General features: G+C 41.9%; 3 protein-coding genes across 5 annotated transcripts in view; 2 read left to right on the forward strand and 1 right to left on the reverse strand.

Annotated features, from left to right (window-relative positions):
* The first annotated feature begins 1417 nt into the window (after positions 1–1417).
* pxmp4 (peroxisomal membrane protein 4) lies at positions 1418–3922 on the forward strand. The gene is made up of 4 exons (XM_035153327.1): positions 1418–1572; positions 1760–1822; positions 2289–2487; positions 2591–3922. Exons 1-4 carry the CDS (start codon positions 1454–1456, stop codon positions 2852–2854), a joined length of 645 nt encoding a protein of 214 aa, XP_035009218.1. The 5' UTR covers positions 1418–1453; the 3' UTR covers positions 2855–3922.
* Positions 3923–6321: 2399 nt separating this feature from the next.
* tgm5l (transglutaminase 5, like) lies at positions 6322–12277 on the forward strand. Its single transcript, XM_035147878.2, has 14 exons — positions 6322–6399; positions 6578–6760; positions 6848–7081; positions 7457–7575; positions 8195–8323; positions 8659–8836; positions 8990–9125; positions 9220–9323; positions 9433–9672; positions 9790–9852; positions 9954–10163; positions 10647–10804; positions 11193–11329; positions 11824–12277. Exons 1-14 carry the CDS (start codon positions 6393–6395, stop codon positions 11975–11977), a joined length of 2052 nt encoding a protein of 683 aa, XP_035003769.2. The 5' UTR covers positions 6322–6392; the 3' UTR covers positions 11978–12277.
* A 273-nt stretch (positions 12278–12550) lies between these two features.
* eya2 (EYA transcriptional coactivator and phosphatase 2) overlaps positions 12551–25391 on the reverse strand; it is a 29834-nt gene continuing 16993 nt past the window's right edge. For 2 of the 3 annotated variants that reach the window (XM_035152465.2, XM_035152466.2), the window contains exons 6-16: positions 24042–24118; positions 23696–23879; positions 22726–22862; positions 22510–22593; positions 18747–18836; positions 16390–16448; positions 15453–15613; positions 14666–14780; positions 14044–14165; positions 13839–13939; positions 12551–13611 (exon numbers count right to left, since the gene is read on the reverse strand). In XM_035152465.2, coding sequence (XP_035008356.1) covers positions 13531–13611; positions 13839–13939; positions 14044–14165; positions 14666–14780; positions 15453–15613; positions 16390–16448; positions 18747–18836; positions 22510–22593; positions 22726–22862; positions 23696–23879; positions 24042–24118 — 1211 coding nt within the window. In that variant the 3' untranslated portion in view covers positions 12551–13530. The remainder of the gene's footprint in view (positions 13612–13838; positions 13940–14043; positions 14166–14665; positions 14781–15452; positions 15614–16389; positions 16449–18746; positions 18837–22509; positions 22594–22725; positions 22863–23695; positions 23880–24041; positions 24119–25391) is intronic. The other variant, XM_035152468.2, reaches the window with a different exon arrangement.

Below are 25391 nucleotides of genomic sequence, written 5' to 3' on the forward strand. Positions count from 1 at the left end.
TGATTTTGTGTCGAAATATACAGGGCACTAATAACTTAATTTGTTTAGCACTTATCTAAACAAAGTGCTTGACAAAATACATGGGAATAAAAAACAAATGAATAAAAGGTAAGCAGATGTTAGGGAAATATTGAATACAATTTTAGGTGCCAAATCATAACATGTACAGGTCCAGATCTTAAAAATGATAGAGAAACCAACAGTTCCCACAATGAGCAGCACTTTGGCCCCTGTGGAGAGAAAAAAACTCCACTAGTGGAAGAAACCTCCAGCAAACTGTTCAGAGGGAATTATTTATTAATTTTACATTTCTTCAACAACAATATTCAATACTTTGCACATCAAAATGTTTCTTATAAGCAGAAATCATATTATAGAATGTAATGCAAATATTATAGAAACAACTCCAACCCAACCAGATGCAACATAGAATAAACGTGATCATGTAACATAATACTGTTAACTAAAATTTCATTTATATAGATATAAGTAATACAAATACATTTACTTTTGATATCCTAAATATATTTAACTGATTCTGTATTTGAACTTCAATACACTTTGCTTTGTGGTGTTAATACATTCACTTTAAATAGAGGATGTGAAGACATTTTACAGTCTTCAAACATGCAGGATCAGTAGCAGCTGTACACAACTTGGGAGTGTTTCTATTTCAGACAAATGACTAAACAACATGTTGATATCTTAAATAAGACATAAGACACCTTTTCTTTTCTGAAACGTCTGCTCAGACTCTCGTAACCTGTTTCTAATCTCCCGTACATTTCTCTGATGTGTGTCACAAAATGTGTCTGCACGCTCTCTCTTGGTCTCACATGTATATATTCACACATTATGTAATATGCAATAAGTGAATGACTAATGGATTAATGAAGGTTTGCTCTATAGCTGCACCACACAAACAAACATTAAGTAGAAATACCTCATGGAAATATTCCACCTGTATTTTATCAGTAAAGACAGAATAATTTTCCAAAACTTGGCCTGTTAGAAATTACATTATTCCTCAAACCATTTAAACTGTGTTCCCACTTTTTCAGAAAAAGTAAAAGTGTTGTGTTTTGATAAATGTGGCGTGATTTAAAAATATTTTGTCTTGTGAAATGTGTTTTTTCTAAATGTGTTTTGTGAAATTGTATTTTTTTAAATGTCTTTTATGAACTGTGTCTTATTTTGTGAAATACAGTTTTCTGAAATTGATTTTGACCTTGAGGGCCACCGTACCCCAACCTGACATGACTAACGTAAAAAAGATTCGATACGATTTTTTTTCTTCTAATAACATAAAGCAATTTTTAACTTTGTTTAAAATCTGGTTTTGTTTTTAGCTGGATTTACTCCGTAGGAACCTTCGACGCGGTGCAGCACCACGGACAACATTCTCTGTGACACGCCGCTTGTGTGCCACACCGTGTCCTGTCCGTCAGAAACGATGGCGGCTGCCGGTTCTGACCTGGTGAGAACTCTGCTGTTCACCGTCAACAATCTGCTGCAGCAGGAGAAACACAAAGCGGCTCTGGCTGTGTTGAAAGGGTTCCGGAACGGGGTCGTGTGAGTGAACACGTTATAAACAACAATAAGCTCAGTTCGATAGAAAGTTACATTAAAACTCTGTGGTGTGTCTGTGGACCAATCAGCTGCGAGCTAACAGGGAACATTAGCAGCTCCAGGGAACAGGTAGTGGACTCGGCTCTTCATGTGAGTTTGGTAACTTCATGTAAATGTGTGTGTTTCTCAGGTATGGAGCTAAGATCCGAGCCCCTCACGCCCTGGTGATGACATTTCTCTTCAGAAGTGGCAGGTATGATTTACTATGTTTGTATATTACAGTCTCTTATCAACACAACATGACTCTGATCAATGTGATCAATGTGATCAATGCCCTAAATTTCCCTTATGATCATTAAAGTATCTGTATTGTCTTTTATTGCTATTTATTTTACCTCCTTAATATTTATTCTTTATTTATTTTCATTCTGCACATATCTTTCCTGTCTTTACAATATATCAGTTTAATTACATTCTTATTTTTCTACATTTCCCACACTTATGTATTGCATGTTACTTATTATATGTATATTCTTATCTTATCTTGATGTCCTTCGCTGACCACTCTTTGTTTGTTGGCCTGTATCGTATTGGATGTTGTGTGTGTGATCGTGAACGGGTTAAGCTGCAAAGCTGCAAAGCTGCAAAGCTGCCGTCCTTGTGATCAGTAAAGTTGTCTGAATCTGAATCTATGTATATCTGCTCTTTGCCGTCCATAGTTTGAAGGACAAGCTCAAAGCCATCCTGAAGGCCACCTACACCCATTCCCGTAACCTGGCGTGCTTCGTGTTCACATATAAAGGACTTCAGACCCTGCAGCAGAGGATCCAGGGGAAGAGTTTACAGTCCCACTCCTTTCTGGCTGCGTGTGTCGGCGGTTGGTTGGTGTTTGGCAATAACAACAGCATCAATAGCCAGGTTTGAGAGGCCTCCAGAAAAAAAAACCTGTTCCTACAGAATCTTTACAAACCAAAGTCTGTAACTGACTTATTCAATGTTTTCGCTTCCCTTCCGGCCTCAGATCAACATGTACCTGCTGTCCAGGATCTTGTTCGCCCTGTCTCGTCTGGCCGTAGAGAAAGGAATCGTCCCGCAGCCCAAACACGACCCTTTCCCGCTCTTCGCCACGCTGGTGTGGGGCATCGTCCTGTGGCTGTTTGAGTATCACCCGCACACCCTCCAGCCCTCGCTGCAGTCCTCCATGAACTACCTCTACCACGACAGCAACGTGTGGCATGACATCACAGACTTCCTCGTTTATAATAAACCAAGGACAGCGGCTTAAAAATGAAATTAGGTTTTTTTATTTTTGAATATGAAGAAGCTCGCTGCAGAACAGTATAAACCACTGTGCCATAAATAAATACAGGAAATTAGGAGCTAAGGAAATTCCTTCATAAATCGGAAGGAAACACGAGTTAAAAATTCATAATAGTAAGTGTGCAAGAAATGATTGAGGTGAGTAAAAACTACAAATGGAAAAGTAGAATATTAAAATGAAAACAATCCACATAATAAACATAGATTAAAAGTATATACCTGTAAACGAATCAGTAACATTTTATCAAAAGCCAAATTGAAAAGTTTATAGATAAGTCTAATCAGTAGATAGGACCACGACTTTTAAGAGCTTTTTAATAAGTAAGCGATCTTTTAATCAGCTCGGAAATAAACTGGGCCAGTAGCAGTATAATAGATGTACTGTGTTTTTCTCATTCTGCTCTGAGTCAACTCACTCAAGCTGCTGTGGTTTGGAAGCAGTTGTAGTTGAGATATATTTTTCTTGGTGAGACCAGAACGCATCACAGTCCTGCAAGTATTGAAGATGTGCAGTAATGTTTCCGTATTGACTGACAGTCCTTCAGATGATGAATAACATTCTCATGTGTCATTACTAGTACTTACTAATATCCCAGTGATATTGAATGTTGCCTTCTTTCAATTATTCATTGATTATTGTTTTGTATCATTGTGAGTTTTATGATTCGCCAACCTATTTATTTGCTTGTGTTATTGTTCATGATTTGTTTTTTAGCCAAATGTGGAGCTGAAGCACGTCCGCACATTTACATGTCACTGATATCAGGCAAAACCAGCTTTACGTGTCAATGTCTGTGTCCGAAGCGTTTTCCCCTGCGGCTGTTTGGTTGATTGTCTCAGTTTATTTTTGACAAGTAGCCTAGATCCATAAATACAGCTGCTGCAGAATGAAAGGTAAAAGATGTTTAATGCAATATGTTGTGAAATATTTAGTTATTATATATTATATAATATTGACAATATCATTATCAACCGATTTGGTTAAATGACAACAGAAATTACGCAATACGCAATAAAAAAACCCTGAAAACTATTGTCTGTTTATCTTTATACAGAAGCTATTCAAGTTTAGCACTGAGCGTCCTTTTCTGCAGAGTGTGCAGCTTGTTAGGACGACTGCCTGAAATTTTGCAGTTGAGCACATGACTCACAATTTGTGTGTTTGCTTTGTTGCGTGTCCTTCACTCTGCTGGAATGTTTGTTCAGACGTCAAGCTCCTCCCTGCTGCACCTCCACCAGAAATACTGGATATTTTTCTTATACTTAATCAAATGTTTATGTTAGTTTCAAAGGGGAAGGTGTGTCATCCAATGCTCAACGAGGGCAGTCACATGTCTTCAGTTTACTTCTCTGTTCAAAGGGTTTATCGTCACCTGCAATTTCAACTATGTGAATTGATTGAACTGTCACTTACTTTCAAAAAATGTCCCATAATGAAGTCCAAGTATAAACAAAGGTCGTTCCATCCGTCCATACAGGGTCTACACAGATACAAATTTGCTTCATGTATAATGTTTTTGATTGCGAGTGGGTACATTAAATTAATACTTTTACTGTGGTAATTTTACATGAATAAAACATGGCAGGCATGACTTTTACTTTGTGGTTTGTTAAAGAATGCAGGTACTATTTCAGCAAGTGGTCACTGTAATTAAAATGAGCTAAAAGTGTGAATCTCTAAAACTGCTTCTAAAATGTGTTACCCCATTTATTTTGTTCTAGCCCCAAGGGAAACTAGTGTCAGATTAAAAGGCCTAATGTAACTGAAACATGGAGGTCGACTTGTGTTCAGGAAACAATTACCTCTCTAAAATGTGTCTTAATATCTTTAATTGAACATCTGAAAACCTGGAGAGACGCAGCAGAGACGGCTTCAGCAGCTCCAAGTCCCTGGTGGTGCGAAGAGGAGCCCCGTTCAGAGTCAGCTGCAGCTGGGGGGGGTCGACCATTCAACCCCAAGTCTCTGAGGGTCAAAGTTATGCTGGGTAGTCTAGATTAAGATTTAGTTCAGATTGGAGCTGGTGCAAATCATCAATTGTCAAGTCACCACCAAGGTCATACGGCTTCATTATCTAGAAACAACACATGTCTTCATGAAATTGACAATCCATCCAATAGTTTATGAGATATTTCAGTCTTTATTAAAGTGGTGGTCTGACCGGCTGCTAGATCCTAAAAATCCTAAAATTATCCATAGAGCAAATTGAAACTTTATTTATTATAACTGTAGATTTGTCTTATATTTCTTTAAATCTTATCTATTCAAGTTCTTGTTATAAATTATATTTACCTCATATGATATGAAGACACCAGATAGAAACCGGAAGATGGAGCAGGCAACAGCTCCTGTCGTGACAATGACTCAATATTCATTCATACAAAATGCGACTCCCACATAATACTGTACATACCAGGCATTATCAACAGGTGACTGAACGGCATTTAACACTTAACTGAGGTGGCAAGTCAATAAATGGAAACAAAGGAACTCCTACACACACTGCTCTGGGGCAGAAGTCACGGTGTCTAAGTTTCAAGGGCAGTCGCTGCTGATTAAAGAGTGTGTGTGTGTGTGTGTGTGCGTGTGTGTGCGTGTGTGTGTGTGCATAGAGAGAGAGAGAGAGGGAGAGACCGAAAGGTTGAGCCCACAAGATTGTGCAAGTCTATATTTCTGTTCTATGAAAATAATTCTCAAGTGGTGCATCAATTTTCATCATCTTAACAATTAAGTGTAATTGGGAGCGATGACGTTTTGCCTGATGGTCTCGATCCATATTTGTAAAACACAAACATTAAACATCTGTTTGTATAAAATCTACTGTAGATTTTGAGCTTCGGTCATTGTGTGACATGTGGCTACTGTAATCTGACTCGAGCTCGTTCACCGCTCATGACACAGACAAGTCCAGCCAACGAATGTAATCCACTCCAGATCCCTGATCTTCCATTGAACTTGTTTGGGTGTAATTACTCACAGGAGGTCTGACTTTCTCCTGAAACTGTGCAGTTCCAGAGAAATCTACAAGGAGGAGTCAACATATGCTCTGAGAAAGTAAGTGGCCCTACCCAGTGAAGGGATGTAAAATATTTTATGTCAATTTATAGACAATAAGCAGTATGTATAATTGAACTATTATTAAACACTGAAATTAATCAATGGGATATGTTCTCATCCATTCAAAATAATGACGGATAAATAAATAACACATATTACTGTTTCAAGTTACAGCAGAAACCCTTTGACCCCTGTGGCACTTTCACACTGAATTTCGCAACAGCTCGTTAAAAACGTCAAAATCCTGTCAAACTGGGCAGGTCTGATTACTCACGACCAAGGACGTCCTTACGCATGAATCTGAACATCTGATGTGGCGCTTGTTTTGATCGGCATGGCTCCAGGGCCTTGGTTACAAATGCCAGGGGTGGGGCAAAGGCTTAAAAAGCTGTGGACGGCAACTCAAAGGACACACACACTTAACCACTGCTCCGAAAGAGACAGGCAAATGGAAGGTGAGATTCGACTCTCTTTTCCTCTTACCATTTTCCTCTTTTATTATTCAACTTATCCAACTTTTTTTATTCATTCTAGTTATCTGTGATAGAGAGAGGTTTTTAGGTGTTTGTGCCATTTGACTGGTAAATGCATTTTTCTGGAGCAATTTCACCAATCGTCTTTCTTGATTTGCAGACTTTGTGATCAAAGATGTCGACCTGGAAAAATCAGAAAACCTGGAGAGACACAGGACAGACGGCTTCAGCAGCGCCAAGTCCCTGGTGGTGCGAAGAGGAGCCCCGTTCAGAATCAGTCTGCGGCTGGAAGGCCGACCCTTCAACCCCAAGACCGACTCTCTGAGGATCAAAATCATGCTGGGTAAACTAAATCTAAATTTAACTAGGATTGGATTACGGCTCTGTAGGTGTCTGAACTCATTAAATCTTCCTCTCTTTTCTCCTTCAGGCCGCCTGTATGTGATAATGCCGGTCACTTTCTCCAATAAGGTTTCCTCCTCCCAGTGGAAAGCTTACATCGAACAGGACAACCTGGACCCTCAGAGTCCCTCCATCTTCATCTCCTCTCCTGCCTCGGCCTCAGTCGGACTCTACGGATTCCAGCTGGGTCTGTTCTCTCAGGGCAGCCAACAGGCGCGCACCTACGGCAAATTCATCCTGCTCTGCAATCCCTGGTGCCCTGGTAAGTGAAGACATGAGAAAGTATTTTGGATGGGTAGTTGTTGAAATCCCAATCTCCCTAACCCTAACCCTCCTATGTATTTTAAACTGCTGATTTAAAAGCCATAACCACCACCAGGCTATTTTTTTTGTAACAATGCCACAAACCATCAGCCACATTAAGAAAAGCAAAACAGCAAAGTGTTGCAGAGTCATTAGTGCAGCAGCAGTGATCGAACAAAACCAGAAATGTTTTTATAGGTATAGTTTAGTGCTGCACTGTGCAACTCGTTCAGTGATTCTAACCTGAGAGAAAAGGATTAATCACAGGAAAAGAATAACGATTTAAAATATGAAAACACTACGATGAGCTGAATGTCTTGTTTATTTCCTGCAGAAGACACAGTGTACATTCCCTTTGAGGACCAGAAAGAGGAATATGTCCAGAATGACTCTGGGCTGCTGTTTATGGGGACGACTATGAACGTTGTGTCGAGACCGTGGTCATTTGATCAGGTATGGAAATATGATCTTTTCAACAGATTTTCTTTTGTGTGGAAAAAACTCCTAGCATTCTTTACTAATGATAACCCAGCGGCGTATTATTGAATAACAAATGCCTATGAATATTACTTAATTTTTTTTAGTCCCGGTTGAATTAAACTCCATCAGAATATAAGTGGGAAGAATAGAATAGACATTTTAGGTAACAATAAAATCACAAATCTTGACTTTTATCAACAACGATACAAAAACATCCCTGAGGACAAAAAGTTGTGTGAATTGTGTGAATGAAGAAATATTGAATCACATTTTCTTCTTTATTGCTCTTAATGTGACGATAGTAAATTAAATGAAAACGTTCTGGTGGACGGATGATGACAGAATGTAATGTTTGTTTAATTTTAATGCTTAAAAGTTTGCTGCCTTTGTTTCTAAACCTTGGAAAAAGGTTTATTTGTTCAGTGTTGTTATTGATGCTGCTGCTGTGGTCTCTGGTTTCTGGTTTCTTTCTTTCCAATCAGTTATTTGTCTTTCTCTCAATAATAATGTCTTGTAAACCTGTTTGAAGCAATTTGTATGTCAAAGTGAATTTAATCCAATGATTAACCCATCTCTCCTCCTCCCTGTAAAGTACGAGCCCGGGGTTCTGGAGGCGTGTCTGAATCTGCTGCAAGTCAGTCCCCAGCACCAGAACAGCAGGAGAGTGGACTATCTGAAGAGAAACAACCCCGTGTACATCAGCCGGGTGGTGTCTGCCATGGTGAGGGACAAACTAAAATCTCCTCCTCCTCCTCCTGCTCCTCCTGCTCTGTGCTTGATCAGTGTTATTATTCACTTTGCGTGACAACATGAGAAATCTCTGCTGCTTATTAAAAACAAGTTATTGCCTGAGGTGGGACAGTGTTCGCCAGATTTTTGTTAAGATGAACACGAAGCTCTTGATGATTAGATGTCACACGCAGAGATGCTGTAATTAAACAGTCAGTCCGAGGTGTGATTAAACTGCACTTGTCGCCCAGACTTGCTTTATGATCTCATGGGAACGGGAAAGTGCACGGACAGGGAATGACACGTGTCTTCTCTATCCATGTTCAGATCAACTGTGAAGACGACCGCGGAGTCCTGAAAGGAAACTGGTCCGGGGACTTCAAAGATGGAGTGAACCCCTCCGTGTGGACTGGGAGCGGGGACATCCTGAGGCAGTGGGCCCAGTCCAGCTACAGCCCCGTCAAGTACGGGCAGTGCTGGGTGTTTGCAGCCGTCATGTGCACAGGTAAATTACATCATCGAGAATGTACAAACGCTTGAAATGAAAACATCTGTCACGTCTGATGTCTTGCTGGGTCATCATTTTCCATTGCGCGTTGCCAGATACCGTCATCCGTGTGTAAACGTGTGTGTTCCCGTTTCTGATTACGTCTTTCAGTCATGAGAGTTCTTGGCATTCCTTGTCGCGTGGTGACGAACTTCAACTCCGCTCACGACACCAACGGCAACCTGGCGATCGAGGAGTACTACAGCGAGAAGGGGGAGAAGCTGAAACACAGCAAAGACAGCATATGGTCAGTGAAAAATAATAATACAAAATACAAATAACAACAATAATAATAACAATTCAATGCTCAGTGATATATTCTTTTTTTCCTTCGTTGACAGGAACTTCCACGTCTGGGTGGAGTGCTGGATGACTCGCAAGGACATTGGAGTTGAAATGGATGGTTGGCAGGTTCTGGACCCGACTCCTCAGAACAGGAGTGGAGGTGTGTGAGAAACATTCTTGATCATATAACATGAAATCACACCACTGACCTTCTTCTTAGCATTGCCTCAACCTTCTTGTTTACCCCCCGTTTCTCCCTTCACCCCCAGGAGTGTTCTGCTGCGGCCCATCTCCAGTCAAAGCGATCAAGGACCGGCGCATGGACCTGCTCTACGACATCCCCTTCGTCTGCGCTGAGGTGAACGCCGACGTCCACACCATCATAGTGAGCCAGGGCCGGGTGCTGAGCTTCAACAAAGACACGGAGAGAGTGGGATCCCTCATCTGCACCAAAGCTGTTGGGTTCCCCAGAGTCCAGAGAATCACAGGAGACTACAAATACATCAAAAGTAAGATCCAGACACTTTTTTATATGCTCCCCAGCTGATTTAGAGAAGTGGCCTCATGTTCACTCCAAGCCATAAATTCCACTCTGCTCACATTATCTGTTCATCTTTACGAAACAGGCCCGACCTCAACAATCTCGTCCAGAAGCTCCACGACATCAGACGACTCAACATTGAGCAGAGGTACGTTTACATTTTCAATTTGTTTGAATGTTAATCAGAGTTATCAGTTGTTCAAACACGCGTGGTCTCACCCTCTGGATTTCTTCGCATTTATTCCACAGGCTCGTCCATAGGAGTGTTCGTCTCCCTGAACCTGGACAAAGCTCCGGTTGCCGGAGAGCCGATCGGCTTCACCGTGAAAGTCATGAACAAACAGCGCGTCGCCAAGACCATGGCGGTGCATCTCAACGCTCAGGCCAAAGAATACAACCACAGCCCCTCAGACACCTTCTGGCAAATGCAGGGCCTCATGCAGCTGGCACCCATGGAAGGTAGATCTACTTTTCACTCGACTATAAACTCAGAGTTTCAATTCTGAAGCATTATCGTGCTTTTCAGAATTTATTATAAAATTGATAAGCGCCCGTTCTTTGGAATGGGCTGTTCTCTTGGCCTGAGTTAACGCTCCGGAGCTACTTTAGAATGATTCCTCCTTATTAGTGAGTTCTCATCAAACAGTTCAACAACACACTCTCACTTTTATTCTTTATGTGCTGGACGTTGAGTCAGAGCTTTTTATAAAGAGATGGTGCAGAGTGAAGTTAGAAAACTTTGCGTTCATCCTACCTGGTTTATTTGCAGTGAAGAAGACATGTTCAAACTCGGCACTGCACTTTCTTGCCCAGTTTATAATAGACGTGCTGAGTATGAAGTCGCTAAGATGAACAGTTCACAAGATATACGTCCCACAGACGTTTGTGGAATTAGTAGATGATGAATTTCACTCACTCACCCTCTCCGCTCTCTCTTTGCAGTCAAGATTCTGACGCAGCAGATCCTCCCGGCCCAGTACGAGGACGTGGTGGGGGACAACCTCATCAACCTGGCAGTGGTCCTGGAGGACAGGGCCAGTCACAAGCGGGTTCTGGCCACAGAGGAGTTCAACATCTCCAGCCCACAGCTCAACATACAGGTACTTTGAGGAGATTTAGATTTTTTTGCTCACCAGTAATTTAGATGTCAAATTCACTTCTGTTCAGGGATTAAGAGAATAACACCAGATCTTTATTTCTCTTTCACAAGTTCCATAATGATTTTCAGCAAAAACCTTGCTAAGTAAAATTATAATGTTCATTCAAAATGCATCTAGAACATTTATGTGATGGTGCAGGAGCAGAACAAAATGCGCATTTTGGGTTAAAACATTTCAAACCTGAAAAATTCTGTTTACGACAACCTTATTATATATCTTCAATTAAGAAGCATATCTAGAATTTACGTGATATTTTCTTACTTTAAAGTGATTTAAGGGTTAGTTTAAGGGGATTCTCAAGCTTCACTAAAACATATGTGTCCAACAGATCACAGATGAAGACTCCATCGTGCCGAACAAGGAGCACACGGCTGTGGTGACCTTCACTAACCCATTTTCTCACATGGTGAGCGGAGTATTCACCATCGCCGGGGCCGGGCTCGTCCAGGGCAAGATTCACTTCAGGTAAGAATGATGACAACTGGTTTGTGTGTGTTGAATGTTTACCGTTGTAGACACACATCACAAGTAGCTCCAAAAAACAAACAGGAGTGTCACTGTGCAGAACATGGCAGGACAGGGTGTCCTTGTTGATGGAATGTGGGCGTGTTGTGTCCTTCTGCTTATGTGTTTGTTCAGTGTTCAGGCAGGCATGGCCAAAAGGTTTCTCACTGCTTAATCCAAATCCAGGCCTATAATTATTTACAGGCAGTGACGTGGAATTTAAAGCTGTTTGATGTCAAGTTTTATGAGGTGTGAAAATATAACCTGACAGTTAGCTACAATGTGCGTATAAAGTTTAATGATGGGAAAATGAGCTTAACTTGGCTGTCACCATGTGAAGTGGTTCAATGAAGTCAAGTCCAACCAGGTGAAAACAAATCAGTGAGCAAAGGAGCCAGTTTGGGCAGTTCCACAGTAAAAGTAGTTAATGTTTCATCTTCTGTTTCTTCCTACAGGATGCTGCCGGTGCGTCCAGGAGGAAGAGTGGAGGAACACATCAAATTCATGCCCAGCATGGTGGGAACAAGGATGCTGCAGGCGAACCTGGCGCTGATCAACATCAACTGCACCATCAGGGGCTTCAAGATGGTCTCTGTCAACAGAGCTTAGATCAAATTCTGTGTTTGGGCAAAAAAAAGTTTTTTTGCCTCAGAAACATCTTATCTAGTTTGTAACAAACAAAACACATCTTGCTGCCATCCTCATGCTTTTGTGTTGCTGTGTATATAATATAAATGTTATTTATATTAATGATTTTGATATTTATTTATTTTTGTGTTTGAGCCACGACAATCAACACTGCTAGTTGAAAATCCACTTCTTTACTTGAAATTGAAAAAAAATCTGCAACATGTGAGTTTTAATGTAATATTGTACTTTTTTACCAAAATAAAATAAAATGAATGTGTTTAAATACATGATGTGTGAAATGTTTTGTGTAGAAACCAAATCTATCAATGTTGATTACTATTATTGTAGTTCTTTTTATGCCCTGAAGAGGGAGACCTTTACTCAGAAAAGAAAAAGTTCATTTAGGGTCAGTGCCCGTTTTTTAAATCCTTTGACAGTTGCATATAATGTAAATCATGAGTTTTAATCATTCACTCATTTATTTGTCTTATGTTTTATTTGTCTTTATATTGAGTGAATTCAAATGAAACTCAACTCGCCATTCCCCCACAGTACAATTAATTTATCTTTATTAATCTATTTTTCACTCTGTCAAAACAAATCGACAATAAAGCTTTATATACAGATCATAGCTAAGCTGACAGGCAGTGTAATCGGCACATGCACAACCATACCAGTTCATCTATATTACAAACAGGTTATTGGGAAATTAAACAGGGACAGAAAAGAAGAATTAAAACATGAAAAACATGTACAACCCAGAAAAGGAAGGATTTGAGCCTATGATACAGCATCTTCAAGACAACGTCCAAACATTTTTTTACAAGAGCAGATTTTTGGTCTTTGAAGGGGAAAGTTTTCCATGTAAAGCTCCCAAACGATATAAACCAATTGAACCAATAATAAATAGCTCACATTTTAATGATAAAACACAGACTATTTTCAATAGCCTCTAACTATGAGGAGAATGTTACGTGATGTTTATCTACCTGACGTGAATAAAAACGATTCTAAAATAAGAGTGGATGTAAAATCTATCCCACGATTTTAAAATAGCGTTGGCCGAGTCACAACAAATATAAAAAGACACAGACAGTCTAACTCCATTCTGAACTTTTCATCCGTGCAGACATACTCACTGTGTTTTCATTAAAAAAGGAAGTAAGAGTTAGTTTTCAGTGCATTCTTTGTTGCCATAAACTTGACATGAACTGAATTATAAAAAAAACCTTTTCCTGGGGTTGGTTATGAAGCTTTGGTCCCTTTTTGTTTTTGTTTTTTACACTTGTCTTTTGGTCCAGTTCTTTTGGCTTCATGTTTATGAGTCGGAGATAAACTGCAGCCTCGCTTTAAGATCCTCACAGCTCCTCAGGCTGTGAAACTGTCCGCCTGGTTGCTCACTCCAAATAGCAAATACTGACTCTGAATCAGTCTCCGGGGGCACATTCACCCCCCGCCTGCTGCACTCAGGTACTCAGGAGTGTTTCATGTTTCGGATCGAAAAAAGAGTGGAGTGTGATAAATGGCGCCCTCTAGAGGTAGTCCAGCTCCAGTGCATGGCTCAGAGCTTCCAGATCGGGCCGACAGGACACCCTCCAGAACGGCATGTTCTTCTGAGAAAACAAAAAATGAAATCCAACTTAAGTTCAGGTTTAATTGAGGCAGATTATACTTTCAGTAACGCTCCAGATGCTGTGCAGATGTGAAATTCAGACTGGGGTTTGGAGTAGTATACGACAAAGTATATGTGGATAACATGTCGTAAAAAGTCAAACGATGAGTTGTGGCTCATTTTTCAGCAGTATCACTGAATATATAATAATATAAAAGTGAGTTGTACCTTCTTGGCCACAGCCTCTTCTTCGGCTCCATCTCCTATCACCACGTACACTGCTCTCCGCCCGAATCTCTGAGAGATGCGCTCGAAGCAGCTCTCCTTGCCTTTGACACGAGGGGGAAATCAGAGGTTGTTACATTTAGAGAAACAGTCTAACGGAAGTTGGAGGTTGTTCGTATTCTTTATCATCTGCGTTTGTGTTTCTCACCTGTTTTGGTGGCGCTGTATATATTCTCTATGGGGAAGGCTGATCCCAGTCCGTACAGCAGCACCTTGGACAGAGCTGGGATGAGTTGGGTGGTCGTCACCAACACGTTCACACAGTTCGGCCTGAAACACACACATTTATAATATGGTTAAGTTTAAGACCAGTGGTGTAAAGTACATTTACTCAAGCTTTACACTGCACTTTAATGTTCTGATGTGTGTGTACTTTACTTTAGTATTTTCATGTAGTACAAATGTGTTCTTCTATTTCACTGTATTTCAGTGGGACAATTTCGACTTCTTAACTCCCACTATATTTACTTGACAACTATCTTCTAGCTTCTAATATGATGCAATATTATAGATCAAATGACCCAACATCATTAAGTAGTTCAAATTACCTTCACATTAAACTGCTACAATATTTTTTATTATTTCACATTTGTTTATTTGACAGCGACATGTTGTACTTCTTATCTTAAACAACACATGGAACAGCAACAACTCAGATTTATGTGACTCTTCAAGGATATACGGATATGAACGGCTATAATTATATTAAGAAATATATCAAATGGAGCTATAAATCAAATGTAAATCAATGTATTGATGTATGAACTGACCTGGAGTTGATGAGCGCCAGAGCTTTGAGCGCCTGAGTCAGCCACAGGTCAGTCAGGACCTCCATCTCTCGCCTCAGCTGCAGCCACTCCTCTCGCTTGGGGCTGCCCAGCAAACCTGAGAGACACAAGTCGGACCGTCAGGGAACGATCTGAACCCCCTCACAGCTCCAGCACATAAAACTGAACCCAAAGACACGGCTTTCTTTCGAAAGCGGGACTTTCTGCAGTCCCTGGACGGACGACTCTCTCGCACTAAACCCTGCAGCCAAAACCTCAGACACATGCTTTCCAGCAGAGTTAGAGCAGCCAGAAGTAATCAGCAGAGTCAGTGCAAACTGCACAACAGCTGACTCATCATCCTGGTTGACAAACAAACATGTCTGGTTCCTGTCAGCGCGTCTTCACCACATCGTGATTCAGTTTGTTTAATAGGTCATACATGGGTAAATAAATATTTTTCTTAGAAAGATTTTCATTTTTGGAAGGAGCAGGTGTTTATCGTTATATCCTCGCTGTGTTTTTGATCTTCAGCAATTGTTTGGTTAGTGAAATACAGCACGAGATGCACTTTTGTGAAGAAGGTCTACATTCTGCATCAAAAACAAGTAACTCCCAGTCACAGAACTTTGGTTTGAATCCTCACTTTGTTCAGTTCTTGACATTATCTGGTCTTTTTTAACCCAAGTTGGCCATTGGAGAAGTTGACCTAGTCCAAACATCTTCACATACAAGATAACAGCAATTCCTTTAAACCTCAGTGTTACGTGTAAATAAGACGTCAGCTTACCACCAACATTATTCTTGTACGTGTTGTAGATCTCCTTGACTCTGCGGTATCGGAAAGCCAGTTTCCTCATCCAGTCCACCCCTCCGTGGACCCCTGACCCCAGGCACAGAGAGCCGGCCCCCGCTGGGCTCTGGAAGCCGTCCGACCCGAAGTTGTAAGTGCTGCGGGATCGCAATACAGGAAACAGTCAGGATGTAGATCATCAAGACAGAAACACGCTGTATTTTTTTCCTGAGCATCTTATAATGTGGCTATCGTCAGTGTTTTGAAGGCCGCGCTCCCAGAAGTGGTACAACTACATAAATTTTCATGCTCTAGGAATTGATTCAAAGTATTCAGGCTATGAACAAGAAGGCGGTGGTTAAACCATTCATCAAACTTAGGGAGGCGTGCCAGTGCAACCGCAAAAAATGTCAGGGACAAGAAATGCTTTAAAATTGAATGCAGCAATGAATGAAGCTTTGTCAGTAAGAAATCATGAAGTATATACATCCTGCGTGGGTAAATACAAAAAAAACTTTGAGATGAAAAAGGCCAACTTCAGTAAAATAAACTGGAGAAAAGTGCTTTGGTGCAGTCTGGCACGTTGTCAGATCACTCCTAAAAGTGCTTCAACAAGTTTAATGCAATAAAACGTCTGGACGGAGCGAGACAGAGGGAATTATAAACAGATATTCTGATGAGGAATGAAAGCGTTGGATAATCCTGCGACATATTATATGGCTGTGGATGTTGGGAAAATAAAAGACATGCACATGCTTGCATGCATGAACACACACAGACACACACACTCCTCGTCTCATCTCCCTGCTACTTCTTGTTTCTCTTCCTCCCGTGCACTAAAGCCTAGAGGGCAAGTCTGGTTCACAAGCCACAGTCGAACCGCCAGAGCGGCTCAGCAGGACCTTTAAGTACAGTTACACAGCAGAAGCTTTACCTTAGGTCCTGTCCGTTGTCATCTGATGCCACGTCATCAATATGAACCTGGTCACATTCCTGGGAAATGAAAAGGAGAGCGGATATGTCAGGAGATCCATTTCAGAGTTGAGCTCTGCACAGACAGGTCTCTCCTCTTTAGGGGAGCCTCTGAGAGTGATAGCAGCTACAAAAAAAAAAAAAAAAAAGCTCAAATAAAAGTCTGGGAGGGAGGAAATAAGGTGTCGGGACCTGAGACAGGGAGGCGCCACAGGCACAGGACAGTCAATACAGTGAAAAGAGGGTAACCACCTAGGAAATTAAAGTAAATCTACATTTTTTTAATAGTGAATCCAACAAAAAAAAACATCCCCTGAAGAAAGGCTCATTGTCTTTGACGAGCGCAGTGGCGTGCACGCTGTCTTCTCTGTTGGACACTAATGAAATCAACCAAACCACTGGGATTAAAAAACCACACTGGAGTTTAAACATGCGGCTGCAGCCAAAAACACTTCAAGCAACACGCAGTTAAATCAGAAACTTGACCACGCTTATTAATATTGGATACGTTGGACGAAACAAAAACAAGAAGCATAAAAAGCTGACAGAAAGTGTCTCTTAAAAAAGATCTCTCTTATTTCTCTCTCTTCTAGGTTGTGCAGCTACAAGCCTCTAAATCCAACAACCTTCTGTCTTCACATGAACATACACACACAGAGAGAAACACACACACACGTATGTGCAGAGACAGAGTCCTGGTACATCTCGGTGTTGTGAGGCAGTGACCCGGGACAGACAGGATCTCCTATCACCTTTCAGTCTTTCTTTCCTGAGCCAGACAGAGACGCTACCTCATCTTCCCCCATCTACACCTCTCCCCCCCACTCAGGTGCCAGTCGCCCTGCACAGATGCTACTACTGACCCAGCAATGCAAATACAATAGAACACACAAATATGAACAACCTTAACTTGAACTTTAACCTTTGAGGAACACAGCAGGAGACTCCCTGGGTCAGATGCATTTCCTGAAAACAACAGGAAAGTATCTGGAGCATTTAGGTGAGGGGCGGAGCCTGGGTGGAGCAGCGGGAGGCGGAAATCATGTGTTTTTCTTTACAACACATCGACACCGGCGTCGGCCCTCGTCACCAAAAGCTCTCAAATCTTTCAGTCGTTACAAGTCGACCTCTCCGTCTTTTAGATTTGTGGAACCTCTTTCTCATCCTTAGAGTTTTAAATTTTTTCAGTTTTGTTTCCATCGCATGTTAGAAACGTCATCAAACGCGCCAACAAGCTAACATTTTTCGCACATTTCCCTGCTTTATTCTCACATGGGCTCACTCGGACATTTTACTTGGGGGCTGGCAGGAAAAGTTCCAGAGCAACTGACTATTATAATTTCAGGAAAATGTTCAGTGCACGTCTGAAAGCAGCTTTTATCTGATCATTCGTTCTCAATCATTTTCTATTTGGATTGCTAATGTCAAACAATCAGGCAGTCACCGATTACAATCACGTGAACTCCTGCCCGCTGCTACTGCTTCCAGAGCGACAAGATAATTGTACCTCAGCACTCAGCAGCAGTTGTCAGTCGACCGTTGCTTTGTTCTGAGCCCTGACAACAAAGGAGGGGATAAAAACCAGGTTTGCAAATGGCTCTGTTGGCTCCTTACCCTCCGCTCGAATGCTCCTCCTCCCACTTGACTAATTTTCCTCTCGGATAGTCAGACACACACCTATAATTACAGCACAAAGTGTACTTTCTCTCTCTCCCTGGCCAGCCCTTCGCTAATCTCTTTTCTTCATTGTCAGTGTAAGGCTGAGGAATGCAGGATGAAAAACATGTGCACGGTTCGGTCGCTAGCAGGCGGTAAAATCCTTTCATTTCTCCTCAGAGGTCGCCCCGAATACTCTGCTGGGTTTTCAGGCGGCAGGTTCAGTCTGACTGTGAGAGAGCGGGGACGCCAGCAGCGAACAACACCTCCTTTTACTGTTCTTGCTGGAGCGTCACTTCAGGAAGGGAAATTGTTTGGAAAATGCTGCAGTAAGTGTTAGAGCAGGATGGACGTTTATGCAATGACAGCTTCGGTGCTTCGTGCCAGGCAGAAAAAAAAACTGCAAATGTCAAAAGCTCTCGCTGGGATATTACAGGGAAGGTTTACTGGTCAGTAGTGGTGATGCCGTCACTGCTGCTATTTTCCAAATTACAGTGAAGAAATGCAATGTAAATAACATCAACATAATTGAATAAAAACAAGTGGGCAGTGAAGAAACTGTGAAAAGGTTTTAGTAATATTAAAAGGAAACAGAATCTTGGAGAGTAGTCAACGGAACGAAATATCGTCCAATTTAATTCTAACAACATTTTCAAAACTCACCTCCAGATCGTTGAAGAAGAGTCTGGAGTCGGCCAGATTGAAGATCATCTCCTCCATCCACAGACCGAGAGACACGGCCTTGGACGAGTCCTGATGCAAACACACACAGAAGCACACACACACCTTAACATTAATGACTTTACACACAAATTGCGCCGAGGCTTAAAGGCTTTGCTGTGTATTTGTTATATATGTATATACGGGGAGCATAGTGGAAACAACTTCCCCCTCAGACACAGTTATGATCTGTGTCAAATACACTTTTCAATGAGTGAAAACTGGTTTGACCTAGTTAACGAAAATTACATAAGAACAACAGCTTCTCTGTCACTTCAGGGGCCGCACCTATGACAGTGAATTCATAAATAATTACACCCAGCTGAGATTGATGGTTTTGGTATTGAGAGAATAATCAGTTAAATCACATTTGACATTATGAGTCTTGTCACTATTCTCGCCCTGTCAGAGCAGCTGCCGGGCTCGTCCTTGGAACTCTCTTCCTTTTCACCGGGATTGACACAAAACAGGTTTGAAGGAGAGGCAAGTGTGAACAGGCGATTCATCATATGTGTCAGTCAAACTCAGCCGATTCTTATCTTTACTATCGCTCCTGACTCGGGCCTCGCTCATGCCTCCGCATCAACGTGCGTCCTGGGTGATCCGATCACGAGTGGGTCAGCTCACACCTGGTGTTAGAATGTGTCCTGAGTGACAGTTTCTGATCAGATCCATTGCCCCCGCCCGCCCGCCCTCTGTGTATGTGTAGGCCAAACAAACACAAATATCACTTCAGTTTGCAAAGGCCAGATTCATTGTTGTTTTTAACCGGTGGGAGGCAGCAATGCACTGGAAACTTAGAAGAAGAATGAGGAAATAGAAACATTACAGTTGGGTCTATTCCTTGGCGCGTTGCAGGTAAACCAAACCACACAAGATGTTTCGTTATAACATTTTTAGATGTCATTGCATGAGCTCGCTTCCTCCATCTAAGTCTTATCTTTTTACCAATGAGTGCATACTTCTTCTAACGCTAACACTTAAATTGTGGGTGTCAGTGGCTCAGGGCACATTGGGACACTCAGGACACATTTCTTGTAAGCATGCAAACAAAATACAGCTGAGCATGATGGGAATGCCATTAGTTGTCCTAATATATGATCATGAATAAAAAAAATATTGGTCAAATAAAGTTTTGACGTGATGATGGTGCAGGAAACAGAATCACCAAATCTAGTTCTACAGCTAAAATGATGAGAATAAAAGATGAATCTGTCTATTGATCAACAGAAGATGAATTGACAAGTATTTCTGCAACTGATATTTAATTAATTGCGTTTGAGTCCTTTTACGAGCAAAAGACCAAACATTTGGCAGAGATGCAGATTGATTAATGCTGAAAATGTTGCAGACGTATTTATCCCCAATTATCCTCCGGGCACAATGAAAGTCTGAACCAAATGTATCCATCAATTTTTCTGATAGTTCTGTCAGATAGTTTGCAGACAGGCTGACACCAGCCCTGGGGCCACGCCACTAATGAGTTACACAGCTCCACCGACTTTCTACCGAGAGTAATTAAATTAAATCTAAGGAAATTGATGGCAATCAATAGCTTCCTCTGATGAGGGGGAAAAAAAGAAGCAAACTGTGATTTATTTATATATATATCATTGTTTAAGGACGGTCACATGATTCTTAAAAATGGCTTCCTCTGCTCTATTTGCCCGACAAATATGCAGGAGCTTATTACAGATTTCATCGTTATTAAAGGAAAAAGAGCAGGTAAATGATATATCGTTCTTTTTCTTGATGTTTTCCATTTTTCTCTTTCTATCGACACCTCACACCACCAGGTCTCTCTGCTCGTTTCCTCTCGAGTGGAAAGGTAGAGCAAATACCTGGGTGTAGCATTGCACCAACTTCAGTTCTGTTTCCCAATAAGAAAATAATAAACCATCACCCGGATAAACGCGTAAATCATGATGGGCAGAAAAACATACAGCTTGGGCGCGCTGTTGTTCACGAACACAAAAGAAGGTGTGTGTGTGCGCACGTCTGCTCGCCACATTGTCTGGTTGACAGCGTTGGCTCGTCTCTGGCAGCGAGACGGGAGGAACACAGAGGTGTCAGCCAAAGGTGAACATCAGACGAGTTGCCAAGCAGAGCTGTCTCCTGGCTCCTCTGAGGTTTAGAAACGGGCTTGATGACACATGGAGGGTAAATGGTGAAAATGACTAAACACCCCCTTGCCGCCTCCCCTCTTAAACAAAAGGGTGCAAAGAGAAAAGGGTAACTGGGGACTAAGGGCGGCAAAAGTTCAATAGGAGGAGTAAGGAGAAAAGGACGAGGGGCAGGATTGCAAAACACTGTCCAGAAAAGGAAGAGATGAATGCAAAGGATCAAGAGGGAGGAGTTAAAGGCTTAACAGAGGTTTGTTCTGCTTATCTAATAATTGAAATAATTATCCTTAATCGCCTTCCTGCAGAGACAAACAAATCCCCGTCTGCTAATCTGAGACAAGAATTTACGAAAAAAAAAAACAACTCCCGATTCATTCAGTTCCCACCTTCACTGTCAGGCAGGGGACGGGTGATATGAAAGACAGGCCTCCGGAGGGAAATTCACACACTACATGACGGAGGGGGCTGCTGTAAGATGGATGAGATAATGGAGGAGCGGCTCCTCGCGTGGATCTCCACCGCTCACCTCTGGCTCAGCGTGCTGGTGAAAACAACTTTCTTTCAACGCATGCATTTGTCTTTCCTGCTTTAACGCTGCAGGGCCCCGGACCTGCCTTCACGTATATACGCATCGAAAACATTTGTTTATGATGAGAGTTTAATAGGCTCATGGGAAGAGTCTGGGTGTCAAACGCAGGTTCTCAGAGCGGAGACAGTTCATGCCAGAAAAAAATGTAGAATGGTTGTCAGAGGCCGCACATTTAAGAGGAAGAGAAGAAAATAAAGCCCTGTAAGCCGCCCTGACGCTTTGGATTGTTAATCTGTTTTTCTGCTGTCACTCATTCAACTCTTCTGCTGCATGTCTGAGTTTTGATGTCAGAGTCCGTCCAACCGAGCTTCCCCTGGATCCAGCAGCGGGGCGTTTTGGGTGGTGGGAGGAATCAGGAATTTTTGGCACATGAGTCACATTTCAACACATCCACTCTCTTTTGCTCTCTATCTCTCTCTCGCTGGCTCTTCCTCCCCTCTTTTATTCCCCCTCTTCACCCCACTCTCTCCGTGGCAGAGAAAGAAAAGAAAAAGAAACAACGGCATGCACGCACGCATCGGAGACGCTGCTCTCAAACTCCCATCAGCCTTGTGTCAACCCGCAGGGGGACCGTGAGAATTCAAAACACAGATCCGCGGCCAACAACAAGAAACGCACCACTGTCCGCCCCTTGTCAGCTGCCGGTCTGTTATGTAAAGATCCCGCTGGGTGTCAATCACGCCGCAGGATGCTGGGGTAGCTAAACAACCTCGGTGCAGTATGAAAAGAAACAAGAGGGCAGAAAGGCAAAACAGCCAGCGTGTGAAAATGCTCAGGGACGAGAGCCAAAGATTGTGGACTCAAACCCTCGACTGTTACTCAAATAAGCAACTGAAACAAAGGGTGAGTTGACTGGAGAGTTTGTTGCGGTGAGGACGTTGTGCCAAACTGTACCTGACTACCTGCTGCCTAGTCAACTGTAATGAAAGTGTGATGAGCCGCAGCGTGCACGTCTTACAGTGAGCGACAAAGGGAGCGGTTGAATTTGCCGTACCTTGCCAAATCGTGAGGAGAAGGTTCCCGTGAGGAGCGAATGGAAAATGATGATGGTTTCATCCAGGTCCCAGATAAACACCCGCTGCAGTGAAATAACAGATATGTAATGTTAACCTCATGAAAGTCCGTGTGTCTCTGAGAGCGAGCGAGAGAGAGAAAGATAAATAGTGCAGAGAAATACTGATAATTCTCGACACTGTGAGCGTGTGTTTACCTCAATGTCAGAGTCCAGCGGCGGAGCGGGGTCACTCGCTCTTTTCCTGCCTCTCAACTTCCCATCGGACCCCCGCCGTGCCGCGACCCCCTCCTCTTTACCTGGTGTGGGGGGACTGGGCGGTGGGTGGTACTCTGCTGAGAAACACACCCACACAATGAAGCTGCTGATTCGTCTTTTTAAAAGATTTTTTTTTTCTCCCAAATTCATACATATATTCACAAATCAGAGTCTGAGATATTTTAGAATCTCATATTTTTCTTGGAAAAAAATATGTCTCTCTACGGTCCCTGAACTTTGTTGAAGAAAATAAGACTTAAGAGTTAATTAGTTATTAGTTAGTAAACTTACAAAATTATTTAAAAAATGCTATTTAGAAATACACTACACGGCTTTGGCTCAGGAGGTAGAGCGGGTCGTGCACTAACCAGAAGTTTGTTGGTTTGATCCCTGGCTGCATAAATGTGTGTGGCAAAACTATATTATACAACACTTTGAGTGGTCATTAGGACTAGAAAAGCTCTATACTTTAATAAATACAGACCATGTAGACAATTAACTTTTAATCTTACAATCAAGTAAATACTTTAAAGTACTTGTCGATTCTCATTAAACAGATTGCAAATCTTTTGTCAGTCCAATCTTCTCCTCAAGTTCAGCAAACTAATTTCACCTGAGGGTCGATTGCCAGTCTGTTCCTTCCTCTTGAGCAACTTTACAGACTGCTCCACATGCTTATCAAAGAAATGCTTGAGATTTTTTTCAAAACTGTAGCTGTTTCTTTACAGATGAGTCAGAACACACTCACGTTAAACTCCAAGAAAACAAAAAAAAACAATTGCCCTATTGTCCTGACACCGTTTACCAGGTGTGCTGCAGTAAATCGGAACAGAAAATCGAATTACTATCACAAAATGAGAGAAAAACGGTGAAAAATACAAAAAGGACACGTGGTCGACTTCCCCCTTACCTGTATGTGACTCTGGGCTGTGATTGGGCAGCATGACCGGGTGTTCTGGATGCTGATAGGCTAATGGAGCCGTGATGGCAGCAGGGCTGATGTTGCTGCCGGTTAGGTAGGGGCTGTTGTAGTGATGCGAGTTGTAATACGGAGAGTACTGACCCTGGCTGTAGCTCGAGTACGCTGAGAACTCCTGTCAACACAGAAACAAGCACATCACAAACAAATCTAAATATACACAAAAAAAAGTATATAACGGGTATTAGAGAAATGACAGCAGCTAAATTAAGACGTTAGTTATCGGGGATTTCTACACATCTTGGCACTAAACAATGGCTGAGGTTGAATTACACACCTGCTGGGTTGGGTTGAATGGGGTTGTACTGGAGATTGCATGGGAGCCTTGAAAAATTCCAGATGAAATTCCACCACCTGAGAAATGACGAGTAGAACAAACTATCAGATGATAATCAATCATGCAGCATAAAAAAAACTATCACAATCAGTTAAGTGGTGGGCGATTAGACTCCTGATGTGATTTTACAGCATCTGATATGATATTTGAAACTGAACGGTGGACGTAATGAGCAGTAAAACTTTGACTCGGTGACAGTTCAGTGCTGCGGGAGCTGGAGTGAGGTATATCAGTTAGTATTTATCATATATGCACCATTCACACGAGGTCTCGGGTGACGCCAACGACTCATCTACAATTATCCCAAACCACGTCCAGTCAATTAATCTCCTCTTGGACGAGTGACAATTATGTTTGATACAAAAATACATGTGGGAAAATCCTATTTCTGCTGCTGCTGCTGCGGCTGTGGTGGGAGTCTTCTTCGCTTCTACTCAAGCTAAGGCAGGAATGTCTTCCTCCGAGCAATTTTCCACCCAAAGTAAAACACTGTCTCACTCCGGCATCCTCCTGTCAAGTCTGTCCGCTCTGTTTGTTTGGCTGATTAATTACTTCTTCTTCACCTCCACCCACGGCACAGGACAACATTTATAATTTTCATTCCACTGCTTGTGTGTTTGCCTGTCGGCTGAATATCTCAAAAAAGTGTCTCTCTTTTTTTTTTAGAATCACTTGCAGAAGGAAAAACTGATGGACTTTTGACACTGATTGCAAAAGAGTGTGTTAATTGTGTTTGTGCAAAAAGGACGTCATTCTTTACAGGATACAGGATTATTAAACTTTGACAGCTCTTAAGGCAGACGTTGGTTACACCGTTCATTAATCAATAGAAAAGCATGGGGAAAATTGAGTGCCTTGGGTTTTGAATATTCGTTAGAAAGAACAAAGACACAATGATTAATAACACATGGTGGTGTTGAAACAAGCCCGTTTACAGCGGCTCTATGAGGCTTTACCATAGTCTGTCTATGAAGATGGACGACACGTGTCCACTTCCTCCTACTACGCAGGAATGCAGCTAAAATATCATGGATACGAACGCCACCATTTAGAGCCAGAGTCTAAAACGGTCGCCATTGTTGTGACTGTGGTGCTGAGGTACCTGTTAAAACACAATTACATGCAGATGTAACACAATGGCCTTTTGTTGACAAGCTTGACATAAGCTGACGGATGATTGTGTGCACTGCAATTAGATTATATGTAATCAAACAGAAAACAGATCAGATAACATTCGCAAAGAATTGTTTGGTTTCCAACTGTAGTGTTTATTTAATGGGGTGGGTTTTG

The sequence above is a fragment of the Hippoglossus stenolepis genome, chromosome 3, assembly GCF_022539355.2.
Source record: "Hippoglossus stenolepis isolate QCI-W04-F060 chromosome 3, HSTE1.2, whole genome shotgun sequence".
NCBI classification, from domain to species: domain Eukaryota; kingdom Metazoa; phylum Chordata; class Actinopteri; order Pleuronectiformes; family Pleuronectidae; genus Hippoglossus; species Hippoglossus stenolepis.